This window comes from Apus apus, chromosome 3, assembly GCF_020740795.1.
Source record: "Apus apus isolate bApuApu2 chromosome 3, bApuApu2.pri.cur, whole genome shotgun sequence".
Taxonomy (NCBI): Eukaryota; Metazoa; Chordata; class Aves; order Apodiformes; family Apodidae; genus Apus; species Apus apus.
Genome location: NC_067284.1, coordinates 95,049,595 through 95,066,748, shown reverse-complemented (window position 1 = coordinate 95,066,748; position 17,154 = coordinate 95,049,595). Strand labels below are relative to the sequence as shown.

At 34.8% G+C, this 17,154-nt stretch overlaps 1 protein-coding gene across 5 annotated transcripts in view; it reads right to left on the bottom strand.

The window, feature by feature from the left end:
- The window catches only part of STXBP5 (syntaxin binding protein 5), a 108,085-nt gene that overhangs the window by 26,863 nt on the left and 64,068 nt on the right, over positions 1-17,154 (bottom strand). For all 5 annotated transcript variants that reach the window (XM_051613694.1, XM_051613696.1, XM_051613695.1 and 2 more), the window contains exons 13-19: positions 16,755-16,822; positions 15,658-15,698; positions 12,808-13,028; positions 11,605-11,783; positions 9,634-9,759; positions 8,997-9,148; positions 1,422-1,487 (exon numbers count right to left, since the gene is read on the bottom strand). In XM_051613694.1, the coding sequence (XP_051469654.1) occupies positions 1,422-1,487; positions 8,997-9,148; positions 9,634-9,759; positions 11,605-11,783; positions 12,808-13,028; positions 15,658-15,698; positions 16,755-16,822 (853 nt within the window). The remainder of the gene's footprint in view (positions 1-1,421; positions 1,488-8,996; positions 9,149-9,633; positions 9,760-11,604; positions 11,784-12,807; positions 13,029-15,657; positions 15,699-16,754; positions 16,823-17,154) is intronic.

Sequence of the window (17,154 nt, the reverse complement as noted above, 5' to 3'; positions counted from 1 at the left end):
GTCCAATCCTGTTACACATGGGAATGCAGCAGTGGCTTTCCCCCTCCACCTTTTGCACATTCACTATTTTTGGACTTTAGACTTGTTTCTCTTTAGTACTCTGTGTGTACCTAAGACATTTTAGACTCTTTTCCGAGAATATTCCATTCTCCAAACTTCCAGATATTGGAGACTGATTTCTGCCTCTGCAGGAATAGGAATTTTGCCTTAATTCAGTTTCCTTTCAGGACATTTGAATCCATATACTCTAAGTTGCTTTAATTTTTTGATCCTCTTAAAGAAATATCCACATTGCAGTTATTTTTAACCTACTTTAGCTAACACAACTCAGACAGGAGAGAGGCAGGCAACGGAGAGGGAAGGAAGGTAAATTTAGGATTTTTCCATATAGACCTTGATTTTAATCTTTCTGTTAGTGGAAACAGTGAACTGAGTTTTAATCTCTAAGTTAAGAAAGAAACAATTTAATTCAAATTATATAGTGTTCTGAGTTTTAGTTGGACCAGTTGGAAGGCATTTGGGCTGAAATTTGAGTGATGCTGGAGCAAGGGGAAAAAAGGATATAGATTAAGGGTTACAAGTCATTAGCTGTTCATTGAACACTTTATAGCATTCTATCAGAAACTAGACTTAGCTTGTACTTTTTAATGGGCTCAAATTCAAATACCTTAGTAATAATCATCATCAGCTGTACTGAGTACAGCTTTGAATGAAACAGATAAACACATTCCTTTGAAAGTTTTCTCAGAGAATGATGAAGACAAGTGACAAATTTTTAATTACTACATGAAATTTTAATCTCTAATACTGTATCTTGATATGCAATACTAGGCATTTACATGGCCTCAGCTATCCAGTATTAAACAAAACAAATATTATTGCATACTGCTGAAGCTTTCATTTAAAATATTCACATACAGTAGAGGCAAATAAAAAAAAAAAAGGAAGGCGGGCGTGTTAAGCAGGGATCTCCTAATCTGTAAGCATGGCAGTTCCTGCAGATCTGTGATTCCAAAGAAAAACAGTAATTTCCCATTTCTGAGGAAGCAGAAGTACCCTAGATCTTCTTACATAATCTTTACCACTTTTGAGGACTCTGAAACTCACTCACATGAAATATTACAGGAATCTGTGTATCTCTCATCAATGTTTCAAATTCCATTGTGCACTACGTTCCCTGAAGCATAAATATTTCAGATTATGTCTCTCTTCATTCATCTTTATGACATATCCCTATTGTATCTCTTAAATCAGCCTTGTTTTGAAATGCAGTTGTGCAACACAGGAAAAATTACGACAGCTCAAACAGTTTGTGAGAAGACAACAGGTTTTACATTATTACTTAACTAGTAAATGTTGAATTAAAGCATGCCATCTTCTGGGCAAATCAGCAGCTGAAGATCAGAGAAAGCTACAATTACCTGAAGTGGGAGATTTGCAGCGATCCTCTGGCACCACCGTCCCTTCGTTAATGTCACAGAGACCCGCTGGAACACAAAACCAGTGTATAATAAATACAGCTGCTGTTCTGTCCTCTCTCTCTCTCTGCAGTTTCAAACTTCATTCCTTATTGGTCACAAACCAGCCAGTTGTGATAGAACTTGTTATGAATTACTGTTTTGTCTTTTGTGGTTTGTTGTGTTTGTTTTTTTTTTTAAATAAGACAGTATCCATAGGGACTGTAGAGTCCCTTATTTCTTCCTAGTAAAGTTTTCTTTGCAAGAAGAAAGCATCATCAAATTTCAATGAAAACTACCATATTTGAAACAAGAAAGACTTATGGGAACAGTTAATCTACATGCTATAGATACAGTTAAGTACAAATATAATTTCTAGCTTGAAAACATCCTAGGATTATATTTAAAAAGTAACTGCAAAAAAAAGTCATAAGAAAGAGGACCTTGAAGATTACAACCATGTGTGCAGCACTACGTGTAAGACTACAGTGCCTTTTTTCAAATTATTCACCCACTGCTACAGTGATGTGCTTTGAATTTGTTATTGCATTGCCAGGTCCATTTTCCAACAAAACTCCTTATAGATGCCAATTACAGAATTTAGGTTCTAGGGTGCTTACAAATGTGTTCGTCTTTCTATGGAAGAATTTCTCTAAATTCTTGTATCATCAAATCTGAGCATATGAATAACTGCAATATATTAATATCTAAAAGCTCATTCATCCCACTTCAGGAAAGAAAATAGAGCATAGAAGTCCACTATCAGATGCTAAAGATGGAAGTTGCCTTGTAAGGGTTCCAAATATTATTCCACAGCACTAACTAGAGGTATACAAGAAATTTTTCTATTTTCCTTTTTGACAAGAAACTGCTGTCAAGACTGACCACTATTAAGAAAAGTTAATTTTATTGATATTTTAAGGCTATTAATGCATATTTATGTTTACATAATAAAGTTTTCCTTCAGAAATTTCATTATGTTATACTAATGCAAATGAGCATGTAATACTTAACAGTAACAGTTGAGAAATATTTGTTAAAATGAAAAGCTCTTGCATGCACACAAGTATTTCAAAGAGTCAAAAAGCTTGAGAGGTGTAATGGTAATGGTTAAGGCAATAAGGCTTGCACATGCAAAGTCTATCCATACAGCTGTATTCTCTATGATCACTAGTACATCTGTACACATCTCTTAGCAGATGACAAAAAAACGGGGAATGGCACTATTTTTTGAACAGAGCTTTAGAATTTTCCAATACAGAAAGCTAATAATTTAAAGGAAAAATGGTTCTCCTGACATACCAATGTGAAACACATTAAATGTATGTTGTATTCAGTTTCAATTATATGAAATAGTATTTTTTAAGATACTAAGAGCATGTATAGCTTGAACCTCAAAACTCAAATGACTAGGACTTATGTGAAATTGTTAACTGCCCTTAGGCTTGGTTATGCCTACACTTAACAACAGTCCAGGAATTGATTTAAATTTTAAAATGTATGGTGAAATCTCAGCTGGAAGCTGTATCTTTCCACTACACAAAAGATAGAAAAGAGCCTTTATTTATTTATCAGTAAATCAATGAGTACTATGGGATAACTGTGGTACATATTCTCTAACAAAGTATTATTTGACCTCTGAAAGCACAGAAGTTTTAAACGTGTAGGAGACTGTTTTGTACTAGACAGGGTTGTGTAAAAATATTTTTAAAAAATCCAGGTTCTGCTTTCCCAACAAGCAATATAACTTTTAGATAGCAAACGTGCTGGGAAGACAAACCTGCACTGTGCTTTTAGAAACAGCTGCGTTTCTAGATCATGCTCCTTTGGGAGCCAAACTGTACAAATACAAACACACAGTTCAGGAACTTTATTTCCTCTTTTCTGTAAATATTTCTGTAAATATCTTCATAAAAAGAGTTTTAACAACTTCTCACACTAGTTTTCCTATGAAAAGTGAAATCCTGCAGTAACAGAAATAGTCTTTAGCTGGGAATAAAGTCACACATCTGTATGTTTGATTTCTTCGTAAGAAGTCTGAAGACTATGATTTCATTAATACACATCTTTATAAATAACTCATATCAATCAATCCAACACAAAACCCCCAAAACACTAATCATAAACCTGTACACTAATTTTATGCATTAGGTAAGATTTATCCCACTAAAGAATAAGTGGGCATTATGGCAATAATTACGGCACATGAACCTTTGAAACCTAAGCATAGCCATGATTGCTACTATTTGAGAGAAAGGGGTGACGATAATAAATACAAAGTTACTTTATCTATGACTGTATTAGTAATTAAACTAAGCAAAGAATAAAAGGAATTATCGGAATTAAGTCTGTGAAGCATGAGGGTTAGTCCATGACAAATGAGAAGAAACAACTGACGTAACAATGGTTATTGCTGTTTATCTTAAAACCTCAGGTACCCTGATAACAGCAGTATGTCTACTGACAGTAACACAGCTCTCCTGGAAAAGTTCTCATTTCAGGCTTAGGGCATATGTGCAAATTGCTATGGATTTCAAAAGCAAACTGATCCAGGATTTTCCATTTCAGAACTACAGAAACTACAGCCTGACTTTTCCCATATCTTTGTGTTCAAATCTTTGAACACAGAAATATGGGGAAGTGACATTCTAATAGCCTTTCAGCCTCTCTCTCTGAAATCTAGTAGCAAAAAAATTGGAAAATTCCAAAATGAATAAAAATATTAAACACTGTCATTAAAGACAAAAATCACCGTGTTGCACTAAAACCTCTAGAACTACAGTGGAAATTCACTGATGTATAAAGTAAGTTTCATGAGACGTTAGTCAGTTTTTCACTTAAGCTTTAGCCAGATGCATGCCTGAAGAAACTACAACTTGACTAGAAAGCAGCTTAACTAAAAACTACAAGTAGAATTAGCTATGTATGAAGATACAAAAGTTAGAATTAAAAACAATTAACTTGAAAAATGGAGTAAAAAAAATAATCCCAAATCCAACAATCAAAATTTCTGATTCAGTTTCCAACTTGGCTTGGCCACAGCTGATGCTGGTCTAGTTTAGTTGATGTGTAAGCTGATTCAAATAGAGTTCGTGTACAGATTCAGTTCAAGGAGGAAGGGGATAGGGAAAATAGACAGAACAAACCACCCAGGAAGAGTTCTAAGCATGTATTTTTTTTCAGGTTTGACTCAACCGCAGTACTGAAACTCTCGTACATTTCTTGTACACTCAAAAACACTTTTTGATCTATAAGAAGTCTCATAAAACCTTGTAACTCCCACCAAAACTAAGCTGCTAAGAGGTAAGATTGGTGTCCTATGTGAACTTCATTATGTAACTAAGCAAGGAAAATAATAACTGTACATAAGTTCCACTGTTTAGTCATAAAAGTACCAAATCTGCTATAATTTGGTACCAATACTGGCTTTCTTCTTAATGGCTACTGTCATCTTTAGCAAATGGTGTATCAAGCAAAGGTCTCTCAACAGTCTAAGCCTCCACTGTGTATAGAATTTTCATAACACTATAAAGCTTTTACTTATACATGTTGTGTCTTCTGGCACATGGCCAAAGTTGCTTCACCCCGCAGCCCACTCCCTCTATTACTACTTGAAGGCAAAGATTGACTTTGTTTTCATCCTTGACAAGCATCTGATGACACTGTCTAGAAGGCCTAGAAAGAACACATACACTGCATGCTTCACAAACTATAAATTGCCACCCAAAACATGTGAGTAATATACCTGGTATGATCACTGATAAATTCCAAAACACGATCCCAACTGGGAGCTTGTATCTGTAGAGCTAGCCTGAAATGACAGTTTACAGTCTAGCTAGTGTAGAGAGCCTTGTCTCTAAATAGGTGCTGCTTTAAGACGGGAATCTGAATTTCTTTTCTGAGTAGAAAAAATAAGATGACAGAAACATACATCATATTCTTGCAACACAGGTGAAGGGAAAATCTTGCATTTTTAAAAAGTCCTTTTAAATTTTCAATTGGTTGATTAGGACATACCATTTACTAAATTATAAGTATGTAAACAGAAACTGATGATCTATTAAAATAGACATTTTATTCTGGAACATACAGAATAGTAGGAATCTTAATGAGGAAGGCCAATTCTTGCTGTGTTTTCTGGGCAAAAACCTACAAAAGTAGTTGAGTAACAGTATGTTTTCCTAATCCCCTTTATATTGAAATAATTTTAGTTTTGGTTCTGTCAATCTTGGGATACAATGTACCATAACGATATGCTGCTGCATACTGACTGAAACTGAATTAATGTAAGTAATTAAGAACTCTTGTCTGACATAGAATAGTATAGTGTTGTGTTTTTTTTTTAAGAATACGTTGTGGTTATCTCAAAGATAATAGGAAATACACTCAGTTTCTCTAACAACCTCATTAAATACATAACCACTTTTCCTAGGAAGATTGAAAAATTAAGTACTAATACTCCTTTTTATAGAAAAATATATTTAGAAGTATTAAAATACAAAATTTTTAAGAATCCAATGAAGCCCTGTCTTTTAAAACAAAACCAATGAAGGGTAAGTTCCTCATTTCTTTGAAGACACTAGACACAGATAGTAATGTTCAAAAAAGGGAGAACACAAAATCCAAGTGTTCTGACTAACTCTCATAGTCCTATAAATATAGCAAAGGATCATTCTTTCACGTAACAGTCTTACTATTTGTGGACAATTAAACAGCAATAATGCTTTATTATTTAAGCTATTGAAGTCTGGGCAACAAATACACTGAAAGAACTACAAATAATAAGAAATATTGAATGATAACTCTAGAGAAATTATTTGCAGTTTTTTAAAAAGACTGTAGCTCCAGCTAATCAAGATATCTGGAGGGTGGTGGAGGGAAAGAGAATTAACTACATGATTTAGAAAATTAACTCTAGCATACAAAACTTATTTTAACCTATTCCGAAATTAAATAGTCCAGTAAATCAAGCTTTATGATGTTAGCTTCAGAAACCAGTTTTGGGACTTTTGCCCATATTTGCTACCCTTCAAAATAACAGATCAGTGGCAAATCCTGGTTTTCTGTTCTGGTACCATCTTAAGGTGGAGGCCGTTCTTCTATGCCTAGTTCTCTTTCTCTCTTGACAGCAGAGGTTTGAAGACTATACAGAAAGCAGTATTTGGCTATTGAGCCTACACTCTTTGAAAGGGTTTTGTTTTGTTGTTTTTTTTTAACTTCAGTTCACTCTTCTCTTAGTTTAGTTTTATTGTACTCTCCATTAAAAACTGGGGTGATTACCTACCTCTGCCCAAGACCTGGAGAAAACTGGCATCCTAGGGAAAGGAACAATGTTATCCTTTTAAAAAAATCAGCTTTACTTTCTCCAAATTCTTGAATGCTGTGAATGATGGATTAAGTCAAAGAAGCCCTTAGGTAAATCATGGTTCTCCCTCACACAGGCACCTGAACTTGAGAAAACTGCTTGAAAACCCCACAGCGCTGTGCAATACACAGACACCTCCACTCAATCCCTACAAACAACATCTTTGTACAGTAAATTTTCATTTGTAATAGACAAATCTGTCTTTTACAATATAAAAAAATCTAATACTAGAGTTCTGAAGCTTTTTCTGCCTGAAAGAGGACCAAGTAAGGGAAGCTTAAAGCCTCAGATGTTGAAACAACAATAAGTTTGGTAAGATCTTAGGTCTGTAGACATCAGCAACTGCTAAGACAGGATCTGCTTTTGATTTTGATATTTATATAAAAATATAAAACACAGAGAATATTATTATTTATTTTTTTCCTCCTTCAAGTTTCTTTTAAAGATGCCATTAATGAGAAACACAGTAGATGTGTGATGGATTAAAACCAGTTTCTGAAAGTAAAACAACTACTTAAAATGGACTAACAAATATTTACGGTGAGTGAACAATTAAAATTTGGATGTTAAAAGTATTTTATTGCCATGAGATGACTTACTTATATAAGAGGTGCGAAGCTTTTTCACAGACTCTGAATATAAGTTAGAAAGGCCGCACATGCAAGAAGCCACAGTCAGCATTCCTTTATGAAGCAATGAGAAAAGGAAAGACGGAGACACTAACAGTACATTTAAGACAGAAAAGCCAGCAGAGTAACTTGTACAACCAGGTTTATAAAATGCTCTTGCCATGCAGATTGTTAGTATTAAAATATAAAATAAAAAGGACATATGATTTAATGTAACAGTAGCATTGATGAAGAAATAGGACTTAATACATGAACGCCTCAGAGATAGTTCTAACTCAGTTATGCAGATCCAATACATTAAAATGAGAAAAGCAAAGAAAGCAAAGTGAGTAATATTTAAACTCCAAAAGGCAGTCTACAATCTAAACACATGAAGCAGAATTTAAGTCAATTTAACACAGTCAATCAGTTATTTCTCTCTTTCTTAAAAAATAATTTTTTAAATAAAGTTGTTTTTTTTTCGTAGAAGAAAACATTTTATCTAACTGGATACCGACTGTGTATGTTCTTCTCTACATTAATTATTTAGACCAGTTTCCTCAGTTGAAATAAGATGACTGGTGCTAACTGGATCTTTATCAAACAAATTATATACTACAACATATCTTAGAGCATCTATTTCAATTTGAACAAAATATTACCTAAAGAACTTACCTGGACTTCGTTCTGGATCTCTTAAAATAAAGCGATCAACACTAAAGCCTGTTTTATGAATTTTTATTATTCCTATTGAAAAATTATCATTTGAGGCAGCAGTGACATTTACCATTCTGTCTTTAGACATTGTCCAAATTAACTTAAGAGTATCCACTACATGATAAGGAGAAGAATTAAAAAATACCCAATTTTTCTTTTGGCAATAAAATAGCTTAGCATTTTGACTGAAAATTCGCTTTCTTCCTCAGCTTCTTCTTCAGTATATTTTTCAAAGATCTTTTCTTCAAAAAAGGTTTATTTTAAGTTTGTATTTGGAAGTTTATTTGGTTCATTTAAATCAAAGGCTTCCTCTCAAGCATAAAGTAACAGCATACACAACATAACATGCTTTAGCTTATCAGGGACATTTCTAGTCAAAGTTTAAAATTGGAAGCCATAAGGTCCCAGCAGACACTCTGGCCATCTGCAAACATTAATAGGCTTATATGGGCATGCTATATAGGCACTAGGTTTATCAGAAACACCAGGATACTTCTGTATCTTCATGCTGCATTATTAAGTTAAAATCTTGTGAACTGCGTAAATCCATTGTACGTTTTTACTTAAATTTCTTCACACAGATACTGTCTTCCCATCTGCTTTTTCTTTAAATATACAATACACTGAAAAGTGAGTAATGATATCAATCACCAGTAGACTCCACTAAGGAACAGTTTGAAGGGAACATGAAGTAACAAACCTGCAATACTGACATAAGAGACAGATGAAGAACAAAGGATGAGAACACAATGGAGAAAAGTATGCTTGTATTCAAAGGATATACATTAATAGCCAGATAAGCTCAGAAGAAAGGCACAGTTTTCTAAAAACAAGTATTGGGTTACTCACCTCCAGATGGCTGCCGAGTTTTCCGGGGAGATCGTGGCTCCCTGCGATAAGGATCATTGGAGCCATATAGTTCAATAGTGCCTAGATTCAAGAGCACTGTCTTCTGGAGGTAATCAACCATGGCAATACCATTACAATTTCCAAAAACTACACTGGAGAAAGAGAAGCAAAAGGAAAGACAGTGCTAATGAAATGTTGGTCAAGTTTCACAGCGGTATTCTTTGTTGTTCAGCATTTTGAGACTTCCTATTTTTTATGAATTATCCTACATTATGCATATTTATAAATTACTCTTTTAGAATGCAGTATTGTTGAATCCTTTTGTAAAAACACACGACACTGAGTGGAACAGATCACTGCCACTGTACTTGCCAACCTATCTGACAGAGCCTTTAATGACATTTAGTCTTGGCAGTACAGTGCCAGGTGAGGAAAAGCAATGCTGATTTGTTTCTGATGCTAGCATCACCAAGATCTTCCATGACCCAGAAGAAATTATCTTTTAAGCACAGAAGACTAATTGTCTCTGTTGTGTTGCTGTGCAGTTAATGTGAACATCTGTGGAGACTTAATTTTTAACAGGTAATTTTAAACCCCTTTTATAGAATAAAGAAAAAAACATGTAGAATATACTTACAGGCCATACGCTGAATTGACTGCTAAGCTGGTTATCTGTTGAGGAGGTTCTCCACTCACCCACACTAGCTGGATAACTAGCTCAATTTGGTAGCCCGGAGACTGCTTAAGAGGAGAATTTTTAACTCTGCAATATAAACAGAACATGGTCTCCTGCAATGATTCTCTACAGTCTCCATTCTTTCCTTATAGGCTCAGAATTCACACTGGACTTTAAGAAGTTGGAAAATCGCAAAAAAAACCCCAAACAACAAACCACAAACCCATAGAAACAACTAGAAAAAAACAAAACACTTTGAAACTGGTCATCCACTTCTTTTAGGGCCCATTTGATTCATTACCTAATTGAAACTTAATTGAGCAATGATCTCAAAGACTTAATTTCTCTCTTCTTCAGTGCAAGGCATAACAGCTTTAACATGCCATATTGTCTTGAATAAAGGCATTCAGTGTCTAAGAGGAAGATGTTACCCATTCTTTTCAGAGTTACCAGAAGAATTCTAATTCTAAGAAATCTAGAAAATGCAAGGGGGAGAGGGGTGCATGTGGAAAAAGGGTACTGAAAAGGGAAAGGGAAGCACAATGTAGTGAGACAAATGCAAACAAAAAAATTCAATAACAAAACTTTTGAAACTCATGATACGGCAGAAAATAAATGAAAACTAGGTAAATTTTTGTAATGGTAGACCAGTCTGTGGAATGAACCTAGGAATGGGGGAACTGAAGTTCCTGGAAAGATTTTTTTTTTGCATACTAACCAACAAGTTTATGTATGCTCTGCAGAAATTATTAGGCCTTTCATTTTCTAAGCTGAAAAAAATTACACAAAACACAAGATCCTCTGGTTCCTTAATTCCTCTTATTTTAATCATTCATTCTCATCAATGTGTATCTTGGTTTTCCAGTATTTTAGAAAAAGTCAGAATTTTATAATTTTTCTACTCTATCCAGTGTTCTTTATAAAGACACTTCTTGAAATCAGTACAACCAATAAGATATGAAAACTCCCACTCAGAGAAAATACCCCAATAGGATTAGTTATTTTCTGGATGGACTCACGCAAAGAATTAAAATCCGAGCTGATACCTTAAAACATTAGAAAACAAAAAGTACATATGTATCTTAACTTTAGATCTAAAAATGAGGTTCAATGCATATTCCTCAAGGAAAAGGTGATGGTCCAGAGGCCTCATTATGCATGATTGTAGAAGAATAAAAATAAATAAAAATAGAAAGACTTTCTCAAATTAGTAAAAGTTCACACATAAAGAACCTTAAGGAAAAAACTCCCAATTTAAAATATCTGAAAATTGGTTAAAAATCTACACTGCGAGCGCTACAAGGCATCATGAGAAATTAGAATCCATGAGAAAGGGACATTCAGTTAATTCTGTTTCCTGTTCCCAAAATACAAAGCAGCTCCCCTGGAGAGCTATGAGGAAAAAAAAAAAAACAAAAAAAAAACCCTAACTGTAGCGTAATTTTTTAAAGTATTTTATTGCTTTTGATTTGGCTCTAAAATCCTATGGCTCTGGAAAACTAACAAGTGAAATATATTCAGACATACTTAGCCTAAAGTTGAGGAAAGCCACAAAACACTAAGTAATCTATTAATTTCAATGGAAAATAAAATTTCAAACTATATTTCTGCCATTGAAAATATTAATCTAAAGCATGAGCACCTATAGCTATATAGCATCTATGCCAAAGTGTCCTAAAGCAGGCAGCAGTCATAAGATAAGAATTTGCAGATTTCTTTTTTTTTTAATCAGCTTATAAAGGTTAAAGAAACTTGAGATGCAGTATTAATTTCTTAAAAGACAACACAACTTCCAGATAGTAGGAAAACCTTGCTCTAAGAAATGAAATTTTGTCACCCACTCTGACATTTCAGTAATAATATCAAAGTGCATATATTATTACATATTCTGGTAAAGTTTCATGCTCAAAAAATATAACAGAATATACTTACTTTAAACATGGGACATTATCACGAAGTCCATCAGATGAACTGCTACTAGTAGATGGATGAGACTGGGGAACAATGGATTGGGGATTGGAACCTGTGCCTGGAGTTGGTAAAGGAGGCACCTGCTCACCATCTGGAGATTCAACATCATTTATTTCATACAACAGACGTACTTCCAGCATCTGTAAATTAAAGTGAAAAAATATCAGTAAACTCTGCCAATCAGAAAACTAGATATTAAATAATTGACATGCAACTGAAGATAATAGTGATGAAAGATGGAGAAGTCCTGGATGTCACTTTTAAAAAATAACAGTAGTTTAACGAACAGTGTAAACTAAAAACGGACATGTAGTATCCAGAAAGTCACACTAAGTACTACAGACTGACTATATGAAGACTGCTAAAACTTGAAAGCTCAACTTATTTCCCAATATTTAAAATTTTGTTGATTTATATTGCAAAGAAATAAAATTATGGATACAAAACTCATTGAATAATCATTCTGTGCACATACTAAATTCTCAGTTATGAAGATTAATAGTTGTATGTAGCTAAAAAATGCTAAAACTAAGAAGAGCTGAAGGCATATAGACAGTTACACTTAATACTATACACATATGACTTAGTTCAATGTCTGATGTTGCACTGAAATATACCATAAACATTAGAGTTTATAATGATTTCAGGTTTCCGTCTGTTGGATCTATCACAGTATTAAGTGTAGTGCAGTGTAAAATAAGTATTTTACTGTTTTATTCTCATAATCTGCCAAGTATAACTTCATTCATGGACTGAAATAAATAATTTTTTAAAACATTCCTAGTACTGAAGGACAGTTTGCTAGAAGCTAATTTGTAAAAACCAGTTTAAAAAACTTATTTCCTCAGACAGGAATGTACTTGTATGTAAGTATACACCGTAAGGAAAAAGATGTGCCTTATCTCCTTGAACTGAGACTTATCTAAAGAGGGCAGAGTAAGAGGAAGGAAAAAAAAAAAAATCAACAAAAAAACAACTCCAGGATGACTTTACAATGAAACAGATTCAAATTTGCTTTCAGCTCATACATTCACATAAGCAAAGTTGCATTTGTGTGTCCAATTTAATATTTTACTACTAAAATGAAAGACAATGAATAAGTAAATGACTACAACAATCTTACAGCTAAACCCTACAAAGTTAAAAAATGATTATACTAATTACCGGGATGACTTCTGTCGTCACTTCCTGCTTGCTGAACCTGTAAATAATGACATGTGCAGAAACTCCAGCTATGCACAGCATTCTACTTTCTGGACACCATGAGATGATTTGAATAGCATATGGATCTTCATCTACTATATCTGTGTTTGGTCTGTCATCTTTATTCCGTGATTTTTCAAATACTTTGGCTGTTTTTAGCTTATAGAGTACTTGCAGCGTTACTAGGAACAAACCAAAAGAGGTAAGAATTAGAATTAGTTCTGATCCAAACAGATTTTTTTCTTATTTTTTAATTTATAAATTCTTCACAGATAAAGCCACTATATTGAAGAAAAGAAGGCAGAGTATAAGCACTTAATATCTGTGTTGACTCTGTCTGAGCAGCATACCACTTGCCCAAAGCAGGATCCCTTAAGTTTGAAAACAAACAATAAATCCTAAAAAACACTCCTCCTGAGAAATAAACTTCAGTTATAAACTAAGCCCTCACAGCTTCTCAAGGCTTAACTACACTTAGGGATCTCTTCATAACAATAACATCTACCCACATGTGCCATACATACTATACCCAAAACTTAAGCCTATCTATGGCAGAGAAAGCAAAGCATCTTTCTTTTCTCCTTATAGTATTTCAAGTCCATGGCCTCTCATCTGCCTTCTCAGACTTAACATCGCCAGTTCCTCCAATTATTTTGTCCCATCTGATCATTCAAAAGCACTGTGCTCTTACCTGTCCGCATTTTCATGACAGCCTGTTTCCTAGAACTGTCCTAGCAAGGCCTTGCCATAGTTTAACATCATGAAAGAATTACTCCATGTTGGTTTTACAGATATTTCCACTTATTTATCCCAATTGGTTGACACTGCAATCCATTAGATCTCCATTTTTTTTCCAGAACATAACTTCTAAGTGCAAATCATTGCTCCTGTATTTAACTAAATTACCTTGGACACTATTCAAGAATTAGCAATGTTATTCTCAATTGTAATTCTAAGTCTTATATTTTCTTTCAACTATCTTGGTTTTGCTTTCAAACTTAATATTCTCTAGTCAATTACCCAAATAACTACCACAAATACTAATCGTATCACTAGGAAAACAATTTATAGCATACTTTTCTCCCCTTACAGATTTCAGTGATTTTACCTGAGTTACACTTCCCTAGTTCATCTGTAAGATTGTGCTATTAAAGAGATTAAAGTTTTTAAATCAAAATACACAATACTTGCAGTTTCTCCCTTAACAGGTTTATTTATCTGTTTCAGAAAGAAACAGGATTTCCTTTTGACAGATACTGAACAGAATTTAGCATCTTCTCTTCTACGCCAAAGAGAATTTTTAGGCATACAGAAACAATCAGTTGTTTGTTTCCATCCTCCCTTCCAGGTTCCACCCCCATCCCAAACTGAAATTAAAGACCTATAACACTCCAAATAGTCCTCCTCCCAGCTTTTAAACATATACATTGCATCTGTTCCATCCCACACCCACACACGCCTTAGCATTTTGGAATCTCACCAGTCTTCCACAGTTTTCAAAGACAACTGAGAACTATTCCAAGATTGCTTTAGACAGCTTTTTAAGTACCAGGAGTAAGGTCAGAACTAGATTAATTAAAACATCTAACTCTCTGTAGTCCATTCTAAATTGAATTCTTATGCATTTCTCACTGTTAGCTGTGTAGATCATCAGATGCAAGTAACCCTTTAACTGAAGAGAAATGTAACAGTATCACTCCTCAGGCCCGTTCAGTATTTCACCAAAGAGAAGTGTCTTCATTTCACTGTTCTACTGCTTTTCTTCACAAATGTTTAGATAATTTTATTAGCACAAACTACTACTGGTTTCAATTCTCTTTTTTAGATACTGTAAATTTATGGGGAGCTGATGTATCATAAGTACATGCCTCTGTCCTGTTTAAAAAGACAGAAATAACTTATTGAAAGTCACATCCAGGGAGGTGATTCTGCCCCTCTACTCTGCTCTGGTCAGACCCCACCTGGAATACTGTGCACAGTTTTGGTGCCCTCAGCACAAGAAAGATATAGACCTGTTGGAGAAGGGTCCAGAGAAGGGCCACCAAGATGATCAGAGGTCTGGAGCACCTCTGCTGTGAAGACAGGCTGAGAGAGTTTGGGCTGTTCAGCCTAGAGAAGAAAAGGCTCCAGGGAGACCTTATAGCACCTTCCAGTACTTGAAAGGGGCCTACAGGAAAGCTGGGGAGGGGCTTTTCATCAGAGAAGATAGTGATAGGACAAGGGGTAATGGTTTTAAACTGAGAGAGGGGAGATTTACGTTAAATATTAGGAAGAAATTCTTCACTATCAGGGTGGTGAGGAACTGGAAGGGGTTGCCCAGGGAGGCTGTTGATGCCCCATCCCTGGAGGTTTTTAAGGCCAGGTTGGATGAGCTTTTGTGCAACCTGATCTAGCGGTAGGCTTCCCTGCTCATGGCAGGGGGGTTGGAACTTGATGATCTTTAAGGTCCCTTCCAACCTTAATGATTCTATGATTCTATTAATTGTACTAAAAAGGAATGTATTTCCTTTCATGCATCTCTATGCTCAATAACGTGCTTCTGAAGGTACGTCTCAAAAATTTTCGAACTCTTCCATTATAGCTGGCCCTTAAACCACCAGTGCATTGTCACTGAGGTAGTAAAAACACTAACAACTAAGAAGTAATATTAATTGTATTTAATACTAGATGAAAGTTTCCTGTGGAACTACTGACTCTACATGAGGCAGGAAACAACGAGAATGACTAGTGTGTAATTACATTCCATTAGAGAAATCAGTAAGTTTAGAAAACTCTTACTACACAGGAAAAAATCTCTACTGAAACACTTACTTGCTGACGCATCCCAAAACTTGATTGACCCATCAGCATGCCTATGAAATATTAAAAAATTAATAAGATGGTAAAATGGTTAGCTGGAATGTTAGAAAACTGCCACTGATTAGAAAATAAATGGTTAACATTCTATTTTTATTAGTATTCTTAGTGACACTTTATTTTCACAATTTATTGGAAACCAGTATTTTACAAACATGCTCCCCAATGACTCTGGACAGAAGGGATTAAAAAAGCACTTGGAGGCTACCTCCCTGAAATTCCACTTCACTGATTTATAATTTCAAATACTGATTTCAGTTACTTGCATTTCCCATAAGCAATATGATATACCTTAGCATTTGTTGTTAGAAACGCCCTTTACTTGGAATGACAGTTTTAAAGGAGATGCCTAAACATACTGCATTTCAGTGTAAATAAGTCACCTAACTTGCTTATTTATCCTTGAAACTGAGAATCAGATGACTACATTTTTTCAGGACTGTCTCTCAAAGTCCCTGCAATGTGTAGCATACAGTGACAATAAAACTCAATAGGGCTAATGGACTTTTATAAAGAAAACTTTAGCAGTGCTCTCACTTTCAGTTATGTCCTGCACAGTTAAAAATTCAATTCTTGTTTATGCTCCTTAGAGTAGTATTAGAAGGATCAGTCTCACAGGAGAGATCAAAATGAAGATATTTAAAGTTTTGATTATCCTTTTTGAAATTAAAAACTTGGCTTCCCTTTGAGAATTGAACCCAATAACTATTTAATGGATTTCCTGTGCTTTAAAGTAGTGATCATGTAGTTCCCAAAAGTTAAAGAATAAAATACAAGATTCATCAAGTATACACTGAAAGCCAGCAGACATAATCACAATACCACATAATAATAATCCCTGTAACACATGTACTATAATTTTCTTCCTACCTTCTTTTCCACAATTTTGCTTTACTTTCTTGCTAACGCCTCAAGAAGATATGTAAATGACTTGTCTGGTGAACATAATTTCTTTAACCACCCAAACCATAGTTTTCCATAAGAGGAACAAAATATTCTCACTTCTACTTAATAAGCTAAGGAAGTTACGATCACACTGTGGTGTCACTTACCCTGTAATAATTATCTCTGGATAGCTCTGAGTGATTAAACCCCAGTTGCCTCCACTGATAGGCCATTCCTGGAAGATCAACAAGTACACTGAGGAAGAAAATATCATAGAGTACCAAACTAAGCCACTGAAATTCCTGCAGATACTGCAGATTCCAGTGTTCCACATGGCTTAAAAAAATAAATAGATATACCCATTGCAAAGAAAAAATTCAACAAGGGCTATACACATCACCCCTGCTCCAGAAGTCCAGAAGCCTCCAGTGATGTGGCAGATGAGGAAAGCATGACTATAGTTTTGACATAACTACACCCTCCCTAGACACCTGCTATTAGCCACTGTCTAAGACAGCATAACGAGTCAGATGGAGCTTTGGTCTTAGTATGGCCATGGTTAACATT